This window comes from Myotis nattereri (genome assembly GCF_964212035.1).
Source record: "Myotis nattereri genome assembly, chromosome: 8".
NCBI classification, from domain to species: Eukaryota; Metazoa; Chordata; class Mammalia; order Chiroptera; family Vespertilionidae; genus Myotis; species Myotis nattereri.
Genome location: NC_138083.1, coordinates 42509625 through 42525983, shown reverse-complemented (window position 1 = coordinate 42525983; position 16359 = coordinate 42509625). Strand labels below are relative to the sequence as shown.

General features: G+C 47.0%; 1 protein-coding gene across 1 annotated transcript in view; it reads left to right on the top strand.

Annotated features, from left to right (window-relative positions):
* The window catches only part of ALPK2 (alpha kinase 2), an 83324-nt gene that overhangs the window by 48193 nt on the left and 18772 nt on the right, over nucleotides 1–16359 (top strand). Inside the window, exons 4-7 of the mRNA XM_081098004.1 lie at nucleotides 6810–10167; nucleotides 12955–13102; nucleotides 14300–14427; nucleotides 14532–14567. Coding sequence (XP_080954130.1) covers nucleotides 6810–10167; nucleotides 12955–13102; nucleotides 14300–14427; nucleotides 14532–14567 — 3670 coding nt within the window. The remainder of the gene's footprint in view (nucleotides 1–6809; nucleotides 10168–12954; nucleotides 13103–14299; nucleotides 14428–14531; nucleotides 14568–16359) is intronic.

The window sequence follows — 16359 nt, the reverse complement described above, 5'->3', positions numbered from 1 at the left end:
GGCTGGGGACCGAGCTGTTTTCATTTCTGCAGGCCCAGGTGGTATGGATTCAATCTATCAAATGACGAATGACATGGGCCCATAGTGAAAGCTCAGCAGAAATTTAGGAAAGGTTAGCCGTGCTCAAAGCTACAGCAGCCCAGGAGGTAAGGGAGTGGGGAAGTTCCCAGATCAAGATTCCTGGAACCACAGAGGGAAATTAATGATGTGTAGACAACTGTTGAAGGACATGATGCAATTTGTATCTAGTCCAGATAAGGAGGAAAGAAGTTTTAAAAAGTACCAGGATTTAGAAAAGTTGTCCCATAGGAGGACATGTGGAGGTGCTGCTGGCCAGCAGAAGTGAGTGAGGAGCTAAGCGCTTGACCCTCCTGGCCCTGGGGGGCTGTGCTTGCCTTTAGAACCATGGCCTCGGCTTTGATGATCCAATTTCTCACATTTCCCCATTCTCCCTCCCCCACTGGACTCCAAGTTCATCTTGCCTCAGGCCCTTTTGATCCCTTGGCATACTGACCAGCCCTTTGCCCTTAGTGATACTGTCCTTCAAATTAATCCCTACCCCCATTCACCCAGCACCTCCAGAAGGGCTCCCGGGTGAACCTCACATGCCTTTTCCCTCACCTTCAGCAATATACTGTCCTCTGGTGTTAATTAGGACTGCTGTTAGCTGCAGTCAACAAAATAACCAACTGATTGTGGCCTCAAATATAAGCACCTTTGGTGTTCACGTCACAAGAAGTCTGGAGGGTCTCAGTATTATTCCAGTGGCTCAAAGACGCCTGCAGGCTCCCACGTTCTTTCTCTCTTTCTGCCCCACAGCCATGGTGTGTTAGCTCTTCAGTCTCCTGCTAGTTGCCTTCTGAGTGGGAGCTGACAGCTGCAGCATCAGGCATTGTATCCTCATTGCAGGAAGAAGACAGGAGGTAGACAAGGTGTTCCCCATATCTGTGCCTTACAGAAGCAAAGCAAAGTTTCCCCAGAAGCCCCTCCTTGGAATTCCCCATACATTCACTGGCCAGAACTGACCCCTTGGCTCCATCTTGCTATGTAGGGGGCTGTGAGAGTACGGTTTTCCAGTTACTTTAGTTGGAGCCAGCAAGGGCAGGGGGCTTGGAGATGTTGTTGAGTTAGTCAACCAACAGCACCTACCACATCTACTGTCCATTCTACTCAGTTGAGAAGTTCCCTGAGACTGCACTTGTCAAGAATTGTGATTGATTTATCTTTTCCATGTGCACCTTCTCTCTTCAGCTGGATTATAAGCTATTTGAGAAGGCAGATCTCATCTCATACCACCTTCTATTGTTAGTGACTCAAATTAGTGGCATGCACTTTTGTTGGCATCCAGAACACTCTCATTAATGAAGAGGCGTGTAACCCTGACTATCACAGAGTGGACAACAGGGCAACACACCTGTCCATGGGATCCATGGCAGACACACTTAGGAGGCAGAATTTTTGGAAAGGCCAACAAATGAACACAATGTGTTTGTAGAATGGGAGGCATGTTGAATAGAGGTGGTGTTGCAAAATGCTGTGTGAGCAGAGTGTAAGTTTTCAAGCTTAATGCTGCTTTCAAAACTAGGTTGGGAAGTGTTACTAAATTTGCTTCCCCCTGCTTGTGTTCATTCATATGCTTATTCATTCAGCAAAAATAACCCAGCTCCTACTATGCTCATGGTTTTGGAAATTCAGAAATGAGTAGCATAGTGTTCCTGCCCTTAGAAGCCAACAAATAAACATGTTGTCACGTTGCATGTAATAAGGATTATACTCTTACTAGTGGCCCGGTGCACAAAATTCATGCATGATGGGGGGGGGGCATTCCTCAGGCCGGCCTGCACCCTCTCCAATCTGGGAATCCCTCTCACAATCCAGGCCCACTGGCTCCTAACCACTCACCTGCCTGCCTGCCTGATCGCCCCTAATCACTCTGCCTGCTGGACTGCTCGCCCCTAACTGCCCCCCTGCCAGCCTTCTTGCCCCCAGCTGACCCCCCTTGCCAGCCTGATCATCCCCAACTGCCCTCCCCTCCTGGCCTGATTGCCCCTAACCGTCTCCTGCCTCGGCCCCGCCACCCTGGCTTTGTCTGGAAGGATGTCCGGAAGGTCTCCCGGAAGGTCTCCTGGTTTAATTAGCATATTCCCTTTTGTTAGTATAGATACCCAGTGTCTCTGACCCTCAGAAGTTCTGAGTTTAAATGAGGGGAGTTTCTGGACCATTGGTGGAGTTTTTCTTAACTTCTTGTGTTAGAAAAGCTGGGTTTGTAAAGGGCTTTATGGCCAACAGACTTGGCTGTAAATCCTGGTTCTGCCATTGACTGTGGGACCCTGGGCAGTTTCCAACCCTGGTCATCAGTGACCTCATGTTTCCAATTTACTGCTTCTCAGCCCCAAATGCACCCATAAGCAATGCTCAGTGATGGAATTCTGTTACCCAAGCCACTTAAAATAAGCTCCATGTGAAGCATGCTCAGCTGAGGGTGCTGGTCGGACACTGCAGGAGGAAGGCCATTCCTGTCATTTTCAGCATTGCTGGGAATCAGTGGTATGGGTTTGCGGCCATCCCATAGGTCTGTCCTAGCCATAGAGCCCAGAACATGGTCCACCTGTGACCTTGTTACCTTGGCCTTGTGGTGACCTTCCTGTAGCCCTCTACTCAGAATCGAGAGCTCGACATGGCCTGCCCACTCTGAAGGCCTCCTGCCAATACCAACATCCAAATTCTCTCTGGAGGCCCCTGCAGGACCGAGACACAGTCCCCCATGGCGCCAAACACCCAGGACTGCCGCTCCCTCTCTCTACCCCACCGCATGTAGCCCACTCACTCTGAAGGCCTTGGCCTCTCCCCTGCCAGTGACCGGGAGACTGCCTGCTCCCCGCCTGCCCAAGGAAGGGTGGTCTAGTGTTCACCCAGCAATTCCAGACCCGCTGTGGCCTGGAGCTTCTCTGCTATCCGGTGGCCTGCTTGGACCTTCTCCAACTAGGGTTGAGCCCCTTACACATTGCTCTTCTTTGGTGCTGTCCCTCACCAAGGAAATCCCATAGGGGTTCCCTATGTCTTACAGTTATTCTTTCATTGAAGTTAACTACCCTTTATATTCAACTGCCCTTATTTAACCAGTGTGTGGTTTCTGTTTTTTGATTGGACCCTGGCTATGCACCTAAAGAAGAGATGAAAGCAGCAGTATTTCAGATTTATGTTACCAATTAAACGAGAAAGCCCTTGCAAAGCCCAAAGCACACTCCCCTGCTTGTCAGGGTCACACAGTTTTCTTTTTGCCTTAATTTTCACAGAGTACAAGGGAAACTACTGTCAGTAAATGCCCAGGCCCTTGACAGGATGGTGCTGATGTGCATGTGGTTAGCCCTAGAAGAGGAGACAGAGGGTCAGAGAGGCCAGAGAGATTGCTTGGGGTCATGCATACAGTATTGGACAGAACTGAACCCAGGTGGCCAGTCCTCCAAGTCCACACTCTACCCATCACACTAGGCTTCCTGCCAGAGCCCCAAACCCTCCTTCTTTTCACCAGAATGAGAACAATTTTCCTGCATAACAAAACCTCCTGATGAGAACAGCTGAGCAGCAGGAGAAGCACTTGGAGTCCTTTCAGAAGGACTTAACTAAGAGGTCTCCTTCTAAAGAAAGGTTTGAATTGCTTGAAAGGTGCAGGTCAGTGGTTTCTCTTTCTCTATGAGTCAGCCTCTGCATGAGCCCCAAGGAGCTTGTGCTTGGAACTGAAGCTGTGAGCCTTGACAGGTATATACTGGGCTGTTAAAGCTCCACTTTTGAGAAAACCCCATTGGGTTGGTTCAAATTAAATTTATGGAATATCCTATTATCAGTGAACCAATGATATGGTTTGTGGCTTGAACATATCTTCCAAAGGCTAGAAGTCTTTGTTATGTTTTCACTGATGCTTCCCCGGTACTAAGAACAGAGCTTGATATCCAGTAGGTGCTCAGTAAGTGTTTGCCACGTGAATGAATTTACACAGTCAAGGATTCCCCATATTTTTTTCTTTTTACCTGTGGGACTTCACCAGGCTATTTGGAAATAGGATTTTATTTTAAAAGCAAGAGAGGAGGAGCAAGTAAACCTTAACAGGAGGTCGCTGAGTGACTTATTTTGTAAATCCAGGCACAATACCATGGCTAAGATGATATATATCAATGACCAAACTCACCCTAATCAAAGCCTACTTGTCCAGTGTTTTGCCCTTTCCAGGTGTCCCTCTCTTCCCCACATCAGGCTGTAACTGTGTTGATATGGCAACAGGCAGTAACGAGTGGGTAAGATCCCAGCAAGTGACATACTGTCTTTTAACTTGAGCCCTTTGGAAGAATTTGTCCAGGGCCTGGCAGAGAATTCATACATAGCAGCTACTCCATAAATGTCTATTGGCACTGTTGATATAGTAATGATGGCAAGATCTTAAAATAAAGGACTGACATAGGTAGTGGAGATTCAGGCAGGAGAGGAAGGCTAGAGAGAGCGCCATGGTGGTTTAGATTAGACTGTGTCCTTGCATGTCTCAAATCACAACCAGGAAGCCACCCACACTTTCTGTGCTTAATAGTTCAGTATAGTTGTGTCATAGTTCATATAAGAAATCTGAACCAAAATAGCAAACGAAAAGAACATCCTACACGTGTGTTGCAGATATAGAGATGAGACCATGTACACCTTTAACTCCTTCGTACTCTTTAAAAACTTTGCTTCTTATTTCCCAGAGATTATCTTTCTTGTTTTCCCTTTTAATATAATGAGAAAGAAAAAAAAGGATCTAGAAAAAGAGCAATCCATTTTTCTTTTTAGCAACATGAGGATGTGGACAAGTACCTGCCCCTGCATACAGTTGAGTCTCCTTTAAAATAGAGTTGTCCCAAATTGGGAATGGATGAGTCCAAACCTTCCAAATGTTGAGTTTTAATGGGTAAAGTTGGGCAAAGCTATCTCACCTGGTACAGGGCTTGTTCCCTTCCTCCTTCTTTCAACAAGCGCTTATAGAGCACCTGCTCGGTGCTAATCGTGTCACCTCTGCTCAGTGCTAGCATGTGACACTTGCTCTGTGCTAACATGTCACATCTGCTTCATGCTAACCCTGAGACAGGCCTTGAATACAACACAGAATGGGAACATCCTGCAGATGGGCATTTTGCCCATGTTGTACCCTCATCACCTGGGATGCTCCCTAGTACACTGGAGCATTAAATAAACACTTGCTGAATCGATGCACACTCATGGAGTTAATAGTCCAAGAAATTATACTAAATTTCTTCAGTTAGCACTTTCATGCCAATAAAATCTGAGTTGGATGAACATCAGGGTAGCTTTAAGGAGGAAATGAGAGGTGAATCCCTGCTGGCAGCAGCAGCACGAGGGCAGTATGGAAGGAGGTGTGTCACACTGCTAGCCTGTGTCCCACTGGCTGTGAGTCTTACCTGTGTTGATGGACATACACCTCAGGACTCTAGAGCCACACGTGCATGGGAACATTGCAGCTCCACTTTGTCTAGTGCCGGGGAGACTTCTCCTTCCCTCTTTGAATGCAGCCATTGGTTCCTACTTATTTGAATGGGACTGTTGCAGAGCAGGAGTCCTGGGGCAAAGGAGGGACTCTTGCTGAAAATTAGTAGCAATTCCATTCTTCTTAGCTGGGCATAATTTTCATATGCATTGAAATACTCGATGAGCTAAACGTTTTAAGAGTCAAGAGTTTAGTCAAAGAATTTGCTGCTTCCTTGAACAATAGCCAATATCACAGAACATTCAAATAGTACCATGATGGGCCTGGTTGGCGTGGCTCAGTGGTTGAGCGTCACTTATGAACCAAGAGGTTATAGTTGGACTCGGGCACATGCATGGGTTGTGGGCTCAATTCCCAGTGTGGGGCATGCAGGAGGCAGCTGATCAATGATTCTCCTTCATCATTGATGTTTCTCTCTCTCCCTCTCCCTTCTTCTCTGAAATCAATAAAAATCTTTTTTTAAAAAATAGTGCCACTTTTTAAAGCCCTATTGTGGGCTCTCCCATACTGGGTTCCCTCCTCATAATGTGAGATAGGTTCACTGATTCATTCTTTTTTCTCTCCTGCCTCCCTCCCTCTTTCCCTTCCTCTCTGACTCTCTCTCTCTGTCTCTCTTTCTCTTCACAAAAACCTAGGCAGTCCTGGGCACCCTATTTCTTGTGAATTTGGTTTGTGGCAGGCATAAAGTGAGGGAGACTTTCCAAGATTTTACAACCTGCCTGGGCAGAAATGATTGGCAGTGCTGATGGCCAATCACAATCCTATTACTTCATTAGAGGTGGGCTCAAAGGATGGGCTCTCTGTTCTTTATTAACATCATTAACCCTCATATCTGGGGACGAAGATTGCTCATTGCTACTTTAAAAACACTGCAGTTTTCATTTGTTATGCTCATGTGAAATTTATCTTTCTGGAAAGGTACACACAAGCTCTTAGGACTTACTTGAACACACTAGTTAACATTCAATTTATTTTCATCTTCTTTTTTCTGAGAGAGAAAAAAATCATTAACTAATGATTGTCAGGAAGTTTTCTGCCTGTGATAGGCATTTGACCAAGGGTCCCCTGGAACATACAGTTGTTTAAATTTGCATTTCTCCAGGAAGGATCTAATAGCTAGAGAGAGTTTGGGGATTAACATTCAGATTTCTGTCACTCCTGCTGCTCCTCGTGTCCATAATCACAGTCCTCAAGGATTAACACTCTTGTGACTGTGGTTATACCCTATTGTGGGCTCTCCCAGGAGCAATTCCATTAATATCACTTTTCATCTTCCTAGGTGCAAACTCAGGAACCAGACAGGGAGAGACTCTCTCTCAGCCCGATGCCAGCTTTCTCAGAGCCTGCTGGGGAGGAGTCTGCATTTACTGGGACCACAACAGATGCTTTCCCCAACTTAGGAGGGGCTGATGAGGAAAATGCATCATTGACCCAATACCTGGAGATAGAAAGCTGTACTCAAGGCCCACAGCGTGAAGAAAACCAAAACAGAGAAGACAACACACCTGGACATTCCTGGGAAGACCCAGGACATGAGCTGAATCTCCCAGAAGCCAATCATGCAGCTATGTCCCCCTGTGAGCTGTCAGTACATCTCCCTCGGGAGGGCAGTGAGCCCCAGGCTCTCTCTGTTGCTTCCCCTGCACCTGCAGATACTGCCCCCACCCTGGAAGCTGTGTGCCGTGGGCCAGGGGGCAGAGAAGCAGAGTGTTTGATGAAGTGTCTTGAAGCAGGCGACCAAGGAACAGGTGACACCATGGATGCTCCTGCCAGAGCCCCAGTTCATAAATATTCACCCCAAGAAATTTGCTCCATGGACTTAGAGCTGGCAGAGGGTCAAAGCCAAATACCTGATTTATGTGTTCCTGATGACCAGACACTGGATGTTGTTCTTCAAACACAAGGTTCTGAGCCTCCACACTCCACAGATAAAAGCAACAAGGGTGAAGACTCAGTCGTGTTTCTTGTACCTAGTGATGCCCTCGCCTGGGACATTTCACAGAAAGCCAGTGAAGGATCCACAGGGGAACATCTGGCCAAGGTGGAGCATTCCACCTCCACGCCGGCCTCCACAGGGCAGGAGAGGCCGAGCCCCAGCATCTCGGGAGGGCTTGAGGAGAGACAGCCTGTATCTCCTGAAAAGTCTTTGGTGTGGTGCAAAGAAGGTGATGAGATCTCCAGCACCAGTGCCTCGGACACCGCAGACACACCAGCTAGTCCCAGCTCAATTGTGACCTTTCCTCAGGAGAAGCCCACAACATTAACTGCTACTCCTGAGCGCCTTCAGGTGACCAGGGAGAATGGGAACATACCAGCTGGTACCATTGCCACCAAAGTCCACTCAGCCAAATACCTCCCTGTATCCATTGCTGAGAACAGCCATGTAGATGGCCCTGAGGAGAGCTCAGCTCAGGTACCAGAAGGAAATATTTTTCAACTTCCTTCCAGTGTACAGCAGGGTCATATTTTAAATGGCTCCACCACCGAATCTCCCAAAGAACTTGGCATGGCTCCCAGTGGACCAGGGGTCCATGTCTGTGCTCCCCCGCCCCCCGAGGGAGATTCCTGCAGCACTTCCCCTTTTCAGATTGGGAACCAGGCTGGAGATAAGAGCAAGACCGTGGACAGAGCAGACCATAGGAGCCTTGGAGAGCATTTCCAAGAAAAGGGAAGTGAAACACAGAGGACTCAGCTGGAGAGCCTGACCCACCAGGGTTCCCTTTCTGAAGATAATTTCCAAGAAAGTTGGCCTATGACATCTGCTGCACAAGGGGAGACAGACCTGTTGCCCATGGACCAGTCATTAGCAAACTCCATGGAGAAAAGAAGTCAGAGCTCAGGCCTGGGGACTAGTGGGTCTGTGGTGGCCAAAGCAGCCGTGGAAGATGACAGTCAGGCTGTGAGTAGTGCTCCGCCTCTCTCTCAGAGCCCCCTGGAGGGGTCTAAAGAGAGTGGACCAGCACATTGGGAAGCAGGCAATAAGCCTAAGACTATGACTGTAGAGGCCCCTGTCTCCGAGGTCTGGCCACCAAGTCAACTGACAGCTTCTGAGTGCGAGGAGTCAGAAGCTGGTGCCAAGACACCTGTCGGGGTCTGGGCTGTGGCTGCCTCGCTAAAGGAAGGTGCTGCTGGGCCTGAACTGGACCCCTCTGAACCCGTAGCATTGGCTGCCAGTCCCCAGGCTGAGGCGGGCTCAGCCCTTGCTAAGCACGGAGAGATCTACGAAGGCAGAAAACCAGCCAGGCGTGCACAATGGAGCTACCTTTCTTCCCGGTACTTGAGCCAACCCCGGTTCCTGGGGTCGTCTGTGGACCCTGTAGATGAAGGTGTCACGGATGGGCCATCAGAGGCTTCCAAAACGGGACAGCAGGAAAATGTTAGCAACGTGAGTCAAAGCCAAGAGGAAAACCAACCCGGCGTGGACCCCCCTGCCTTCTTTAAACAGTTTCTGCCCCGCCCTGAAATCCTCGAGTCCTCAGTAGATCCCATTGATGAGATGAGTGTGGTGGAGTGGGCCAGGGTGGAAACCCAGGAGCTATCTGACTCCACCCTGGGGGTTGTCAGAGAGGAGAGTCAATTGGATGCTGGAAGCTTGGGCCAGAGAGTGGAAGTCCAACCCATCATCTCTCCAGGTCCATGCCCCCAGCAAAGTGGGGAAACCATTCCGAGCGAAAATAGCACCAATAGAAGCCAAGACGCCGGTGAGAGAGGGGAGGCTGAACACAGTCAGCATGACAAAGCCAAAGGCGAAGTCCAGCCTGCCGTTTTGCAAGCCCCATGTCTTGGTGAAGGTGGGGTGACAGTTCCAGGGGGATGCAGCGGAAGCCAGGCACAAGAAGGCCGCGAGAGGAGCCTGGGGGAGGCCGAGCAAAGTGAAAAGGACGCGGCAGGTGCTGCTTCCCCCACTTCACCTCTTTCCAGTGCTCCTGCAGTCCTGGCGCAGGCTTCTGTTGGAGCTGACACAGACAACACCGCAGCTCAAATTCATGCTGTCCCTGAGAACCATTTAGTGGAGCCCAGAAACCATCAACATGCATTTTCTGACTCAAAGGAGAAGGGAGCGAGAGAGAGTGAGTGTGGGAAACATTTGCCCTCTCCCAGTGGTCTTACTCAGCTGCCTTTTACTTCACTCCCTGAAGGAAACATAACAGACTTTTCAATAAGCCACAAAATTGAGGAACCTGAAATAGAGGCGCCCCAACGCGGGGAAACCAAACCCACAAGGGCATCCAGCTCGCCAGCCGTGACTTTGGCGTTGGTTTCGGGAGAACGTGCGTCAGAGACAGCTCCTAACACGCTGCAGGACCCATGGCACCTGGGTCCCACCCCGGGCCATGGGAGAAAGTCAGGGGAGGGGAGGCCCCGTGGCATGGCAGCCCAGACGGGAAGGTCCCCAGTACCTGCTTGGGAGGAAGTCAAGAAGAAGCAAGAAATCACAGGAAGTGCACATTTAGCTGAGGGAGTGAAGAGGAAGATTCTGTCCAAGGTGGCTGCCCTGAGGCTGAGATTGGAAGAAAGGGAAAACACCAGAAAGAACGGGAGCTTTCCTAAAAAGATTCCTAAACTCGAAACATCGGTGTCACGCACGGATGAGAACAAAGACCCCCAAAAGCCACCTTGCAAAAGGGAAGGGAGAGGTGAGGCTCCGTTGCTCTCTATCCCTGTTAAAGTTTGGGTTTGTTGGCCCCAAGTCAGATTCCTGGGTCCTCCTGAGTCCTTGGTAGTTCAGGTGAGTTTCGACCAGGGGGCAGGGACCCCATGGCTGTGACCAAATGGCTCGGCATATAGACCCCGGTTCTCAAACTTGAGTGGCTGCAGAATGACCTGCAGGGCTCCACCCCAGGGTTTCTGATTCCACGCATGGGCTCGAGAAATCGCATTTCTAACAGGTTCCCAGGGGATCTGTGGGGAGAGCCTCGCCTATAGGTGCCTGTACGTATGTTTAGTGGAGGGAGTGTGATGAGGATACCCTTTTGTATAATTACCCGTTAAAACATATGTGTAAAAGATAAGCTGACGCATGAATCAGTATAGCTAATTAGTATAATTAAATAAACCGCATGCTGAGCAGGATTTCCAGAAATAAACATTTAGGTACAATTTGGGAGTCTTCTTTCATCATTGATTTTCATTTAAAATGGCTTCATTGAACATTGGGTTTCCTTCCTAATTTGAGTCTAAAAATTTCTTTCCAACTCACTCTTCACTTTCTGAGTCTAAAGGCCCCAAGGGTATGTGTTCCAGACCCCTGGAGGCTCAGAGCCCCTGTAACTTCTGTGACTTCTGCTTGGCCCGGGGAATCACTTTAACCCCACATTTCATCCTATGAGCCGACTTTTAGCCTCTTTTACATCAGAACTCTTCTTTCCTTTGCAACCTGGCAGAAGTCAGAAGAGGAGATATTGCAGCAGGCAAGGTCCTCTGTGGACTGAAGCAGAGCCCTATGGCCCCCTCAGCTCAGGGGAGGGGTTCCCCTCTTTCCCTGCTGAGTCCTCAGACTTCTAGGCGGTGCTTGTCGTTCTCCATCCAGATTCATGGGCCCTTGGCCCTGTTTCAGAGAGAATTAAATATAAAACTACCTTCTGATGAGTTTGGAGGGATCCATCCAGGTTGCTAGTATATGTGTTTTTATTAAGCACATTTTGAGAGAATGAAGTGATATTTTCAAAGATCTCTAAAGTGGGTTTACCCCAGATGGAAACAATCTATTTGGAATGCTTGTCCAGGTTATTTAAGTCACCCACAGGGAAAAGGACATTCTAGTAACCACATGCTGTTGGGGACTTTGATCTCTCTCAGCTGCCACAAGCCTCCCCGAGCTCAAAGGGCGGCAAAGATGAGGTACAGCATTTGGGGAGGGGTGGTGCTCTCCCTCCCTGACCTGGTGAGGTAGACTTGGGGGTGGGGATGACTTGGATGATTCTGAAAGAAATTAAACAAACTGAGTAACCTTTTTACTTTGGACGACTACTCTCCCAGGGCTCCTCTTAGCTGCTTCCACACAGACAGGGCTCCTTTCCAAGCCCTGAGGCCTCTTGTCCAAGCCAGCTTTGCATCTCTCCAAGACCCTCATGTAATCCCACTGCTCATTTTATGCCCTTTCTTCTGTCCCCCAATTTCCTCTGCGTTCAGAATTTACAACAGGTGGCAGAGGGGTTGGCAACTTAGGAACCTTTCGGTCTCCACAGATCACCTGTGAAAACTGCCATGATGTTGGAAGGGCCCTTGAGGAAATGTGTCCCAGATGAGGTGGGCTTGGTCAGGACTCTGGACCAAGAGTTTGAGACTGTGTGCCTGAATACCCAGCACAGCCTGTAAATATGAAACAGCCTGCAGCTATGCCCCCTGTGTCTGTTATCCGAGTGTCTGTTGGCATCAAGGAGAGATGGGAGGCAACCTTAATGCATCGAGTATTACACAGCAGTAGAATTTGTGGGAACAGAGCAAACAGCAACAGTATTGATGACTTTCATCTTGGCTGTGGATTATGTATTTTACATCACAAAGCTGCGGAGTTGTGGAACTTGGTCTCCAACCAACAGACACCACATTTCCAGCAACCCTACTGCTTACCAAAGGATTGCCACCACCTGGCTGGGTCAGCTATACTTGTCTTCTTTAATCTAATGGTTATGCTGCCCCCCAGTGGCTGCCATGAGTAATTACACATCTGCCCCACTTGAGATCTCATTCCTGATGTTAAAAGATGATATTCAAAGGTCTCAACTCTGGGAATCATTTCCTTATTGCTCCTATTTCGTTCACATCAGACATAACAGAAATCTTCAGCAAAGACAACGGTAATTAAAGGAAAGATGAATGTGTTACTTTCCAGCAAATCGCTATGAGTTGCCATCTGAGGGCTTAACCACAATTATTAGGATGATCCAGATTTTATTTTACTCCCTAATCCCCAGCTCTGATTTTAATGTGGACCATCCAGTAAGCATCTTTATTTGAACCAGGTCCTATAGACTAGGTATCCGAAATCCTCCTCTCCCTACTCCTCCCCCCGCCCCGGAAGGAGGCTTTCTGCTTATGCTGGGCACTTTGACCAAGGGTCCCCTGGAACACACCGTTGTTTAAATTTGCATGTCTCCAGGAAGGCTCTAATAGCTAGAGCGAATTTGAAAAAAATACCTCTCAAGTTATATTTCACATCTGTGCATTACAGACCTGACTCAAGGACCATTAAGTAGTGAAAAGTAATTAGGTTGACTTATTCATTTTCTTAGTGTTTAGGCAAGCCACATCTCCTCCCAGACACTGTTTTCTCATCCACAAATTGAGGGTCCTACCTATTAACCTTGTCTCTGGATATTGTTGTAAGAATTAAGTGAGATGAGATGAGAAAGTCTTTTGCTCACTGTAGAGCTCTTTGCAACTGTTATAAGAATGCTGACCTGCCGATCTCTCACTTCTAGCTCCAGTATTACTGAGAAAGATCCAAGCTGAGATGTTTCCTGACCACTCTGGAGATGTAAGATTAAGCTGCCAGTTTGCAGAAATTCATGAAGATTCTACCATCTGGTGGACAAAAGATTCAAAGTCAATTGCCCAAGTGCAGAGAAGGTGCAGTATTTGTTCTTGGATACTTTTCATAGTTGCTGCTTATATCACAGCATAGTTCTAAAATACAATAATAATATGATGAAATAATACATTATAGGAAGTAAAAAGGGAAATTGGAGTAAAAATTCCACACCCAAAGTATCCAAGAAATGTAAGTAATGGAAGACAGGTGTCTGGACAGGGAAAATGGTGGTGGGTTCTTCCCCTGGCTCTTCTACCATTGGAGTTCCATGGCCTTAGGAAATCATGAAACCTTTCATTATGTTTAAAAGTGTAATTTAAAATTTTTTAATTAAAATTTTAAATTCTAGTTTTTAGAATCATTACATTTAGGGAACTACGTCAAATTATCTCCTAGTCTAAGGCTCTGTGACCTGAAGATTTACGAGCTGTCTTCTGTTTGTCTGTGAATTTTGCTGTTTTCTGTTTCACAAATTCCCATTAACCTGACAAAGGTCAAACAAAGTGAAGAAGGTGAAGCAAACGGAAAAGACAATCCATGCAGTTGCAGAAAAGTAGCTGCGTTTGAGGGGTCTTTGCTGTTTATAAGTGACTCATGGCTGAGAGCTCTTTCAAATAGCGTACTTCCCTAGTGAATACCTTCCTTCCATCCTTCCATCCAGCCATCCAGCCGTCCATCCAACTGCCCATCTACCAGCCAACATTAGACTGTTCTGAAGATGACATGAAATAGACCTTTAAGTGATTAGCACAATACCTGGTACATACCAAGTGCTCAATACACATTAGCTATTATCTTCCTCCTCACCATCTTCACGAGTTTTTCTTCTCCCTTATTGTATCGGGGTTTATATTTGGGTTTAAAGTTTTCAGGTTTCCTTCGAGCACAAGTCATATGGATTAGTAACATAACTGAGGTGAATTCTGATCTGAAGTTCTGATGAGCTCCCAGAATTCAGAATTCTAGTTCTTTGCTTTATTAATAATAGCCCACCCCCATATGTTTCTGTGCATTAATATTGCATATGGGAGTGAGAGTGTTAAACCAAAGTTGTACTGATCATCCCCTACAGGTGAATAAATGATTTAAATGGCATATCACAATCTTGTCCTTCAGCCAGCTCATAGGCTGAAATCATTAGGCCTGAGAAACATTAGTTTCTATTGCATTAAGTGTATCAGAAAATGCAACCTCAGAGTGATGACAGGTGCCAATGTTAATGTGCCCCACTTCAGTGCAGGAGACAACTCCATTGTGTCCTTGACCATCGTCCAAGCCAGTCAGAAGGACCAGGGCCTCTATTACTGCTGCATCAAGAACAGTTATGGAAAAGTGACAGCTGAATTTAACCTCACCACTGAAGGTAAACCCCAGCTTTTCGGGTTCAAATAAATGAGAACCGCTAGCATCTACCAGTTAAGAGTGTTCATTTGTACTGAAGGCATTCTGTTCTGTATCTTCTTCCAGTTCTCAAACAACTTTCCAGTCACCGGGACATTACAGGTAAGCTGATCTGAGTGGGATGTCAGGGTAGCGGGCCCACCATAAAGCATGAAGTAGCTCCTGGAGTCAATGGTAGAGGCATATTCCTATGGACCCTTCTAACCACGCAAGAGAGAACTCAGGAATGACTGAGAAAATGAATGAAAATTCATGAGCCATTTCAACCTGGCTGTAAGGCCAATGATAAGTTCTCTGGGTTACGAATATCCAGAAGTGTATCATCTATGACAAGAGATCAGATTGTAGGGGGTGGTTGCTGGGAACATGTGGAGGGGGAGTTTGGGTTAGACGTTTCCCTTTAAGCATCAGACTAGCGGTCAGCCATCTGCATGGGGTTGTTCAGCCTCTGTCACTATGTGACACGTTTTGTTGCTTTAATTTACTTTTCACTTTGACTAGCTGAGCAGATTCCCAAAGGGAGCCAGGTGTCTAGGAGAAAACTCCATTCATTTGCATCATAATGAGAATGAAAGATGGTGGTCGGGCTCTCCTTTGGCACCTGTGCACACCTGGTGTAGCCACAGCCCAGCAGCTCTCCTGAACACTCACACTGCCCCTGGGCTACCCACTGAGTACAGTTTGGTGGAGCCCGTGCTTGTTGTAATTTTCCCTAATTCCTTTTAGGGAAAATTGCCCATTCCCACACACGTGCCCACCCCCACCCAGTAGTGTGCTGGTAAATTGTTAATAACATGCCTTGTCGGGAGCGGGGGCAGGGGAACCTAAGATATATAGTTTTCCAATTTCTGTGCTGTAAATACTCTCACCATGGCCAATTTTAAACTGACAGTGTGATATCACGAGAACTGGAGCCTGTAGTCATCTCTCGGGGAGCAGGTTGAGCACACCTCTCAGTCCCCCTCACCCCATGTTACACGGCTCTTGGGACAATGCAGGACCCTTGGTCACACTTAGGAGAAATAGGAATGAAACTCTGATCATTAAATTGATTTTACATCTTAAAGATTTGCCTCATGTGCTGATTTGTAAAGCAAATACCTGAAATCTTTGTGAAAACAAGACAGTAAAGACAATCAAGATACAGTGATATTCAGTACATAAAAGGCAAGGAGCTGGGATCTCGACTTCAAAATGCTCTAGAAAATATTGTGATATTTATCCAAGATAGCAAACTTCGATACAAACTCTTCGAAAACCCACTCTAATGCTAACTACCCATCTTTACTATGTGCTGTACTTGTGGTATAATTTTAAATTCTGCTTCAGCTCCTATCTCTCCAAGAGTCAAAATCCACAAGAGAATGCCCTTCCTTCTGATCTTTCGGAAAACAGAATGACCTTTAGAAGAAAGCTGTTTCATCAGCTTCTCAACATTGGTTGGCTGTTACACACTAGATAATTGCTGTGATCTCAATATTTTAGGTTTGCAGAAACTCATTTCTCAAGGTCTGTACCAGCCAGGAATGGACCCCAGTGGGGATGAGCTGCTGGCCACCTGGTGGAAATAGCGCACCTGTTGTAGCCCTTTGATTCCAACCACAGGTTTTGGTCCAGACCCCAATGACATCACCTTCACCAGCTTCTCCCTGAGACTGTCGGTTCCAGTTTCAGTGACTCATCGGGCTGTGGGCCATACTTGTCCTCTCCCTCTCCTTGCACTTTCTGATGAAGACACTTCAAATGACTGTCACATTATTTTTATTTGGAGGGATATCTCTCAATAAACATTTCACTAATTTAATTCTCTAGAGAAAGAAACAAATAACATTTTACAAGTTTATTAATTAGAGTAATAAACTAATTAATAAACTAGTAAAGCTAAGCTGGGATG